Source organism: Ruditapes philippinarum, unplaced genomic scaffold (assembly GCF_026571515.1).
Source record: "Ruditapes philippinarum isolate M1 unplaced genomic scaffold, ASM2657151v2 ctg2031_1_1_1_1, whole genome shotgun sequence".
Taxonomy (NCBI): Eukaryota; Metazoa; Mollusca; class Bivalvia; order Venerida; family Veneridae; genus Ruditapes; species Ruditapes philippinarum.
This window is the reverse complement of record NW_026852553.1, coordinates 1-11,395: the sequence shown is the minus strand read 5'-3', so window position 1 is coordinate 11,395 and position 11,395 is coordinate 1. Positions and strand designations below refer to the sequence as shown.

Here is an 11,395-nt window from a genome sequence, read left to right as displayed (position 1 = left end):
CTTTTTATGCCCCCACAATGTGGGAGCATATAGCGTTGCACTTGTCCGTCCGTCCGTCAGTCCGTCCGTCATTCCGTCCGTCAGTCAGTCCGTCCGTACGTCCCGAAATCTTGTGAACGCAACTCCTCTTAAACCGGATGGCAGATTTTGCTTAAACTTACAGGGATGAACAACCTTAATATGTAGATGGTAGTAAAGGAAGGAATTTTCGCTGCGACCAAATTTAACAGAATTATGGCCCTTTGTTGATTTTTTCACTAGATACTATGTAGAAATTTTGTGAACGCAACTCCTCTTAAACCGGATGGCAGATTTTGCTTAAACTTACAGGGATGAACAACCTTAATGTGTAGATGGTAGTAAAGGAAGGAATTTTTGCTGCGACCAAATTTTACAGAATTATGGCCCTTTGTTGATTTTTTCACTATATACTATGTAGAAATTTTGTGAATGCAACTCCTCTTAAACCGGATGGCAGATTTTGCTTAAACTTCCAGGGATGAACAACCTTAATGTGTAGATGGTAGTAAAGGAAGGAATTTTTGCTGCGACCAAATTTAACAGAATTATGGCCCTTTGTTGATTTTTTCACTCTATACTATGTAGAAATTTTGTGAACGCAACTCCTCTTAAACCGGATGGCAGATTTTGCTTAAACTTACAGGGATGAACAACCTTAAGGTGTAGATGGTAGTAAAGGAAGGAATTTTCGCTGCGACCAAATTTAACAGAATTATGGCCTTTTGTTGATTTTTTTACTTTATACTATGTAGAAATTTTGTGAACGCAACTCCTTTTAAATAGGATGGCAGATTTTGCTTAAACTTCCAGGGATTAACAACCTTAATGTGTAGATCTTAGTAAAGGAAGGATTTTTTGCTGCGACCAAATTTAACAGAATTATGGCCCTTTGTTGATTTTTAGTTTTCAACTTGTGGCACATGTAGTCCAAAAAATATTTGACCTAGAAAATCATAAGATTGACAGAACAGTGGCGTGTGGGGGCATCAGTGTCCTATGGACACATTTCTAGTTTTTTCTAAATATTTTGAGATTTATTATTTTAATGTGTTGTTGTATTTACTATGCATTTATTTAGTTTTCTACAGCATTTACATGTACATATATTTGAACAGATTATTCATATCCTTGCCACAATAATTCCCTTTGAAATTATTTTGAATTAAATTAATTATTGTGTTAAGGCCTTCAGATTGTTGATAAGATAGCTTTTACTGGAAATTTATGGAAAAAAAATTGAATAATGAAGATATACTGTCAAATAAAGCAAATAAAACTATTCAATAGCACTTTAAAGGGACTCCATTGAGATTTTTTGACATAGCAGGGTTGGAAATATCTTTTTTAGATTAATGTACCATTTAATAAAGATCCAGTTCAATAATAACCTGTGTGCAAAATTTCTGATCATTCGCTCACTTTGATCAAGTTTTTATATTGTGCAAAATGACAGAAAAAAAAATGAGAAGTGATTATACATCAGATAAACAAAAAATTGATTTTCAGTTCAAATCTGAGTACACTTCTTTATTATCTTTTGCATATTTTTCCATTTTATGAGATCAAATTGATGTATGCAAGAAATTCAAATTTGATAATTTTACGTATTTGGAACTTGGTGTAGTCCCTTGAAGATGAACAAAATTAAGAACAGTTGAACCCTCTGAGAAGCAGCTGTTATACTTGCCATTGACACCAGTTTCAAGTCCGGCAAGTCTGCATTTCGTATACAATATGCAGCCGTCTGCTGGCAAATTTTGATATTTTTATATCAAAATCCCTTTGACTTATAATGGACTGTCCCAAACTTAAAACTGGACAAGTTCATTACACAATTTCTGGGGATAAGTGTTAAGAACTATTTTACGAATGTTTTTTTTTATCCCAAATAAGTCTTTGAAATAATTGTGAATGCTGAACATTATATTATCTGCTGCAAATATGTCTGTGATAATGAATAAAAAGGTATTTTTCAAATGTATATTTTGTTCCGTCCAAACATTGAGCATTGTTAAAATGATATATGTATACATTTGAAGAGTTTGCTTTTTTTTCAGATTCTATATTGTGAAAATTAGTGTATCTTTAATATTGTCTGTTTTTTTATACTGTCAGTAATGAAAATTTCCAGATTGTCACATTAACCATTTTCAGATTAATAGGCTATGTAAAAAAATCAAATTTTATGAGGTTAGACCTCAGTGAGGTTCCTTTAAGATGGAACTTTATCAAATTTTAGAGAAATGGTATTATGAATTTTCCTTAAAAGTAATAAAGTTAGACATCAATTCTTATTTATCTAGGAATTATAAGAGGGCATTTTTTTTAATCTGATTGTTCATGCAAAATTTGGTGCTGGCACCAATTATTAAAAGTTACAATATTTAAAAATACATTTTTTATATCTAAAAATTGTAAGGACCTTTAGTGTCATGTTAAAGAAAAGCATTTTTTTTAAATATTTGACTTTTATGGCATGTTTTGAATAAACAAGTATTTGTTAGTTGCATAAAGTAATTATCAAAAAAAAATATTTTATCTTAAGAATTTTGTTTTTGTTTGAAACCTTCAAAATAAATGAGGATTTTTGATGACTGGTGATTTTCTTAAAAACCGTGTTTCATATACTTTTGCCAGCTTAATATCACCACTTCTTTAAGCATCCTCCGCCCTCCAATAAACAAAATAGCAAAAAAGAAAATTACCCCAAAATAAAGCAATATTGTGAATACTCTTTGTGATATTTTTCTGTTGTAATTATACTGAGTACCATATTTATCCTTGTTTGCCTTAATTGGTCTTTCTGATCAAATTTGTAATATTTTCTGTTGTATTATACCGAGTACCATATTTATTTTTCTTTCTGATCAAAAGGAAGTAAGCAGGTATTTACTGGAAAAACTTGAACTGAACTGATGCATGCAAGGACAGTATTTCAATACACAGAAAATTGTAATAACTTACTTTCTTCATAATTTTTCTGGCAGTATTTTGTAGTGAACGCCATCTTTATAATGAACACTCACACACTGATAATTTCATATATTTAACTTTAACTTTCTTACACAAATTTGCAATTTCTAAATTTAATATGGAATTAGATATAACATAGATTGTATAACAATTACATGAACTAGATAAATAAATGGTACACACACTGATATGAGTTGTTTTAATATACATATATTTCTCCTCGCCAACGTAGAAGGTTTTGATTTGCTATTTTGGTGGAAGTGAAGTGGAAACATTTAAAGTTTGCGGCAAAGCAAAATTTAAAAAATCTCTCTCCTGCTAGAAAGCATAGACAAAGCATATTCTATAAAGTGCCTGAATAATTCAAAATCAGTTACAAAAAGTTTTACTTAATCTATGAAAAAATCCTCTCCCCCCCCCCCCCCTCCTCCGTTGTACCAGTACTAGACTACCTTCCTCCGTGCTAAACTACCAAAGCATTTCCCGGGGATCGAACCCACGCCAGGGAGGTAAAAACTTGATTTGAAGTCATCGACTCTAACCCCTCGACCGCGGAGGCGTGATTTCTTCTTCAGACAACATGAAGGACGATTGACATCGTTAAGATGGTCCCTACAAATATGATCTTTGAATCATGTGTTTTATTCATTTCTTAGTATTATTACTTGACATATACGAAACGTTATACCTTTGAACGCAAGCTTGGATGCCATTGTGGAAAATGAGAATAGGAAGAGAAATATTGCCTATAACTTTCGTATTTAAGATCTCTTAATAGTGCGTTAATATGCACAAGCAAACCTTCGTCCACCTATTGTTTATCAAAATTAACTATTCTAAACTAATGTTTAATCTTACACATACCATCAAGTTGTTTATGAAGTTGTTGAATATCGATATTATTTATTCTTTCCCCTATGCAGTATGCGCATGCACGAAATGCAACATCCGTTTCTAGATGTAAAATTGGTAACGTAAAACGACCTTAATGCTTTAAGGCAAACAAGTTATTAAACTCGTATGATTAGGAACTTGTATAAAGTAAGGTGAGAAAATAAAATCCAGGGTGGTTAAACAAGGCCGTGAATATTTTTTTGACGTGACGTCATATGCGTTATATAAACACGGCCGTGCAATACCATTTTTACGGAGATGCAAAAGCTACACGGGTATGTGATAAACATAAAAGTTTTATACTGAATTTCTTGAACAAGTTAAATAACATTTTCACATTAACCGCGGCGCAGGAGTGTAATGAATAAAGGATATTGAATGAGCGTAAGTTCAATACTGTATTTATTGCACGAGCTGAATAAAATTATAGTATGCGAGCCTCTGGCGAGCATAATATTATTTTAGTCAACGAGTGCAATAAATTCAGTAATGAACTTACACGAATTTAATATTCTGTTTATCTCATACCCAAAATAAAGACCGTTTAAAGTGAAATAAGAGTCATTTTTCATTGATGCGCCTATAGTATAACGCTTACATTTAGCGTGTCTTTACACTATGTTTGTATAACGCTAATGACGTCACGTCGAAATATATGCACGGCCGTGCAATACCATATTTACGGAGTCGCAAAATCGGCACGGGTGTGTGATAAAGCCATTTAATAAAACGATAAAACACTAGCTAGTGTAATAACACTTTGGCGTGACGTCATTTGCGCTATATAGAAACATAGCGTTAGAAACATAGTGTTCATAAGTTTGTTAAATTGTTGCAATCTTCTAATAGGCATACACTGCTAAATCTTGGTAAATTTATATATGAAGCTTTTGCATTGCGCAAGACTCTAGTTAATTGGTGATACAATGCAGTATATTTTACTAAGTTTTTGTTAAATATATTTTCGTTTTTGTATTTCAATATATTCTTGCAGAATTATAACAATCTATTGTAAACTCTTTAACTATACAACTTAACTAAAAAGCAAACTTAATTAAATAAAAATATGATATTATTGAAATTCTGTATGTACTGTATGATGGCAGGAATTTATATATACAATGTTCAACCTCCATTTAACACTCGTGGAGCGATAATAATCAATATTTCTTTTTCTTTTTATATTTTTTTATTTATTTTACACTTCTACTTTCACGTATACATGTATGTCAATGGAATTTGTATGATGATGATCTGTAACTGGTCAAATCAATAAAATGTATTGTTGTTGTTGTTGTTAAAAGCGCGCTAATGTTAGCTTTTCACTATAGGCGCGTCATTGAAAAATTACTCATTTTAACAGTTTACTGTTCTTATTTTACATATGTGATAAATAGAATATTAGATTCGTGTAGATTCAATACTAAATTTATTGAACTCGTTGAATAAAACAATATTATGTTCGCCAGAGGCTCGCATAATATGATTTTATTCAACTCGTTCAATAAAATTAGTATTAAACTACACTCATTCAATATCCTCTATATATTAAGTGAGCGCATCAACCGATTAAAAAGGCTGTTTATATAAGAAATAACCCCCATTTATATAGCCCAACTATATTTTTTCTTGACCTTTTAGAATGGAGAAAATGGAGATTTTGTTTGCTCTGTGTTATACACATAGCAAGACATGCCGTTTAGATGTCCGTAGGCATACGGCCTTTGTGATTATATTACTGCACATCTGCATTTTAAGGGAGCATGCTTTATCGCAGGATTTTAATCTTTTTTTTATGTTAATTATCTTTTTAATATTTCATTTTTTTGCTCGCCAGTGTTATCCATTTGATTCCATTATGAACTAAGACTGCTTCGAAGAAAGTGTAAGCAGAATCAATAACACATGCGTACACAGAATCTTGAGTTTTTTTTAGAGTGTACACAGTATTATAATGTCTATTTCTTGTAAAAATTTCGTTTTAAGACATTTTTCGTATAAAGGAAAATTGCAAAAATTTAAAATATATTTGTGAAACGGGTTCTACAATGAACTAACTTCCAGCTGTGTGAAACTTTTCAGTTTAATAAAAAAGTTCCCAATTTCTGTAACATTTCAACGCTGGGTGTACGCAGTATCAAGAATCAAAATCGTATTCGATGCGAAATACTTACGAGCAAGGGAAGACTTATGTCAAGGCATTTGGACGTAAGACCACTCGCTGTAAATAAAGTAAAATATAAAAGATTCATCTCCTTTACATACATAGAGCATCCATCATTAAGAAAATGAAACAAATTAAAAATGTTAGAGATGTTAAAAATGTATACATAAGTAAAAACATCCAAAAAACATATTAATAGAATAATATCTTAGGCAACTTACAGGGAGTTTCTATACTAAAAATATATTGAACGCTAAATGAACCTTAACCTAGTCATTTAAATTCTCTCTTCCTCTCTTTCATTGAAACATTTCGTCGAATTCTATAGTTTGCCCATGGAGGGAGATGATATCATTTGCAGAGCTCAATAAGTAGTAATGGAAAGCTCTTATGCATTTTAACATTTAGTTCAATTCATATACATCCCATACATATGTGTAAGTCAACAAAACTAACAAATAATTTTATCTCCGTTTGTCATATTTAAATTTTTATTGATTTAACAAAAGAAAAGATGGGTTGATAAATCTTGAACCAGACTTTAGTTACTGATGAGCTCCGCCTTCTTAGCATGCTACTGTGTATTAAATCTTGGAATATTAAGGCGCGTTTTTGTTGTCTTTTTCTATTTAAAATTATACAGTAGAATATTTTAATTTGAGATATTATATTCTTCATAATATACTTGTCACTAAAAACAAAACATACAGCCGTTAGCAACTTTACAAAAAATAATTTTCAGCTTAACAAAGGTAAAAAGAAAAAAATGAAGAGAAACAATGAAAACGCTATGATTTGATCAGCGTTTTTTAGGTCATGGAAGTTCAGTGAACCGCATGCAGCGTGTATGCGTGTATAGTAAAGATAAATATAAATCATATAGATTATTGATATAATAATGGAAGGTGCAGAAAAAAAGATGGATGAAAAGTATCCTATGAGAATTGCAGAAAGACGATTTAAAGGAATTTTAATGTGGCAATGTGAAGCGGAGGAATTTGAAACTATGGAAACTAGAGCAGACGATATTTGGATATGTACCTTTCCTAGGTCAGGTGTGTTATTTGCATTTATAAAACTTTTAAAACCTCCGCGCAAAAGCATTGACTTTTATTTGTTAAATCATATTTTAGTGCTAATATATAAATGTAAACAAACAGAGAAGCAAATTGATTTCGAAATAACAAATAGAAAATTTAGGGTTGGGCCCAAATTCTTAAATCATTTGCGATCGGCCCTCCCTACCTCCCTAGTCAAAATAATTTGTTCTTTATCAAACGGTTAATACACCTTTTAAATTTCGACAAAATGCGAAAGAACATAAATAATGAAAAGATTATTTTGCATCAGTTGTACAACAGGATTAGAAATATTCAAGGTTCCGTTAAAAATATGTTATTTTATTTGATGAAGCCAGGTCATATACATTTTCATGAAAGTAATAATAATAATTATAAAAAGAAAGAAAACAACAACAACAACAACAACAATAACAAATAAAACAGAACACCGCCCAATACAACCCCCGCACAAGAGAAAAAAACAAACAAACAAACAAGACAAACAAGACAACCAAAAACAAACAAACAAAAAAAAAACAATAAACCAAAAACAAATAAAAACCAAAAAGCACCCCTCCCCCCCCCCCCAAAAAAAAAAAAAAATAACAAGAAGAAGAAGAAACAACAAAAAAGAAACGAAAACACACACACATACATACACGCACGCACGCGCGGACGCACGCAAAAACCCATCACTTATACAATAAGATACAATGCATTACAAGCTCCAAGACTCGAATCTTCTGTGTAATGTTTTCACATAAAGAGTTGATTATTGTATTTGTTATTTATATAACAAAGGAACTACAATGACTATACAATTAGTCTACTTGATTCAAACATTAGACTTTGAAACGGCAAACAACGTTCAACTAGAGGTTAGAGTTCCATTCCTCGACTGCAAAGATGACAGATTTCCGTACTATAAAGGTATTGTTGGTAAGGCTTATAATAAAAAAAAGTAATAGTTTCCAATTCCTAAATTTCCGTGGTCCAAAATGTTTATTCCCTGTTATTTATTAGTTATTTTTTTGTAACATAAAGTGTTAAATAGAACTTATCACATCTTTATATAAAATGGTTTTGCACAGTAAAAACATTTTAAATAAAACATATTTACTAAACTCCGGCATAGGTCGCAGGAGGGGAATCAGCCGCTATATATATAGTTTTTACGTAGAATAGGTTTTGATATTAATTGTAAAATACTTCTTGGATGGAGTAAACTCTATTTATACCGATACTACAAAATAATAAGATACTACTACTTATAATAATAATAATAAAATGATAAAACTGGAGTAATGCCGGTGACTAACACAGGAAGTATTTGAAATATAGAAGAAATTGTTCTATGAATTTTAAAATAGAAAAGTATATTTGTTAATTCTACAAAAACGAAGAACTAACGACTCTTAGATTGGGAATGCTCTGTATGTCCTGTAACAATCCATTAATTTAGTGATTTTTTAACAGTATTACGCCTTTGCCAAATTTCTTTTTAATCATTAGAAGCTTACACTATTTTCTGTTGTCAGGAAAGAAGACAATAGACGAAATGAAATCACCAAGGATGATAAAATCACATCTCCATCATTTTCTTCTACCTGAACAACTGCGAAAAGGCAAAGGGAGGGTCAGTATAGATTTTAGTTACTATTGAGGAATTTAAGATATATGATTAGTACTACTGGGACCTATTTAAAGATAACATCTTTTGTCTCAGATTAGTAGGACAATGGTATGTATGTTCAAAAGTTATTCTACGTGTCATAGATCCCTATTCAGTTTTATTGACGAATTTTCTCGAAACCAAGAAAAGCATTTAAATAATATGCTCTTAAATTCAACAAATCTTATCTGCCATTGAAATAGAATTAATCAAATTCTAGGCTTAAATGATAGACGCAATGTTTGATTCCCCGTATTCAAAATCGCCGTTACTTACTTAGTTTCTTAATACAGTTATATATGACTGTGCAACTAATGGACAGTCTGGAGTAATTAGGATATGTCTTCTTTTTTATTTGATATCTACAATAATAATATTGAATGGTTTTTGTTTTATTTTCTTATATCTTTCTAGAGTTATTTTCACACTGACCATACTTCCAGTAGTATTATGGTATGGTAGACACCATTGTTACTAGATTTCCTAATAAAACATTTTGGTACTTATAATACACATATAGACTACTTTTAGATATGGAAGGGTTTGTTTAAGAATACTTGCATACTTTGCAGGACCAGGCTACAACAACTTTAGAAATCTTTTTTTCTAGTTGTCACCAAAGCATGCAAGTATGAGTGAGAGAAATTTGAAGTTTTTAAAACTTAGTATATCAAGAAGTATCTAATAGAGTTTTTTGTAATGGTTGATACAGTTTTATGGTTCCGCGTAATTTCTTCAAGGTTTGTTTATACTATTTTAGGAAATAGGGGATGGAATTTTTCTTATACAAACATATTCTTACTTTTTAGTTTGTTTGTTCTTAACATGTGAATACTTATTTACTTTTGATTTGAAATGAATGCTTTATTGATTGTTTTTTTCATCTTTTCAAAAAAAAAAAAGGTTTTGTTTTAGTAAATTTCCTTCTAATTTATTAAGTGGAAGCAAAATAACACTTTGCACGGGGATTAACTAAAATGCGTCACTAGGTCTAATGAGAAAAAAGAGTTACAATGATCTAAGAAAATCCTAATTTAATTCAAGCCTTTTAGTATAGGTGTATTTTACATAATGTACATGCAAAAAACAGAAGGCTTTTGCCAGAAATAATCTGAAAGTGACTTATACGTTATATCCAACATAGGTACTTATTGAAATTGCTATATAAGAATATGTAACGTATCGTGTCTATTCGTTTTTGATTTTTTTTTTCAGATAATTTATATGTATCGCAACCCGAAAGATGCTGTTATTTCACTATTCAAATTATTCAAGTGGACACATCAACTTGATGAGGGAGACAATATGTTTGGTCGATTCTTTGACAGCTTTGTCGACGGCACAGGTACGCTGGCATATCATTTTTATCGTTATTTCCTTCATTCTAAGATTCATTAGCAATCTATAAAATATCGACAGTGTTCATTGAACATTAGTTTTTAATTTTAACATATAAAAATATTTATAATTATCTTATTTTTACATATACAATATGGTGCTGTATCAGTCGAAGCAAATAGAAACGACAGATATTCTATACAAATATGAAATTGGGTGTAGTCAAAATTCATAATTAAGTATTTTTAGACCACTTTCTCGAATGCCAGTAGCTTGAGTTTTTCATTTTATGATAACCGATTATAATTCTTATTCTGGTTATTGTTAAAATTTATAATCAATATATTATTGTGTGATGCGCAATGATATTTCCTCAGGAAGCAGGGATTTTTAAAAACATTTTTGGAAACTTTATGATAGTTCATTATGTTCCGTAAAAAATGTCTGAAACCTCCCTTTTCATGATTCATTTTCTATTCATCAATTCATTGTTTAGTTTATAATCCACATATGCAGGACATTCATCTTCTAATTAACGACTTACGAGGAATATTTATTTTATCAATAATAAAAAAGAAGAAAGTTTTCTTTTTCTTTTTATTTATCTACCAGTTTCTATTCTTAATCTATATTTGAATGTTTAAAAAAATAAATGTAGATAAAGATTTTAAATATTAGTAAACACAAATCACAAATTGAGTTTCTTTATTTTGAATACATTGTAGCAATTTTCTGTGATAGCTGATTTAATAGTCTTTGTAAATATACTTAATTTGCATATGCAACACACAACACCATGATTTATTCATACTATGTTAACAGTATTTAGTGAAACCTTACTACATTTACACATCCTTGGAATTTTTTATTCCCCCCCCCCTCCCTGCACTTATATCTCCCCCGGACATCCCCCTTTTTATTTTCCTTGAAACCTTTTTTTTTTATCTTTTAAGTTTTTTTGGGTTTTGTTCCCTAAGTTTTTTTTAAATTTAATTTTTTTATTGAAAACGTACAACTTTGATTGCCTTGTGCCCCCCTCCTGATTTTTTGGTATTGCTTGGATTTAGTGTAGGTGGTTTTTCCGTTTGCGGGATTTTTTTGGGTGCGTTAGGCGAAAAATCACCTTCATTGTTTTTCTTTGTTCTTATAATTAAAAAAATTTTTTTAATAAAATAACCATTTTAACGGGAAAGACAAGCCAATGATCAATCTGAGTATAAATATACAAAGTACTCACTTTTTCTAAAGAAGTGCCTTTTCCTAAATTTCTTT

At 30.7% G+C, this 11,395-nt stretch overlaps 1 protein-coding gene across 1 annotated transcript; it reads left to right on the top strand.

The window, feature by feature from the left end:
* Positions 1 to 6,884: 6,884 nt before the first annotated feature.
* Positions 6,885 to 10,117, top strand: LOC132716738 (amine sulfotransferase-like; the record flags this gene model as incomplete). The annotated part of the gene is given in 4 exon segments (XM_060700067.1): positions 6,885 to 7,107; positions 7,915 to 8,043; positions 8,652 to 8,749; positions 10,001 to 10,117. Coding segments are annotated over 4 exon segments (501 nt in total), but the record flags the coding sequence as incomplete, so codon positions are not given.
* Between the last annotated feature and the right edge of the window lie 1,278 nt (positions 10,118 to 11,395).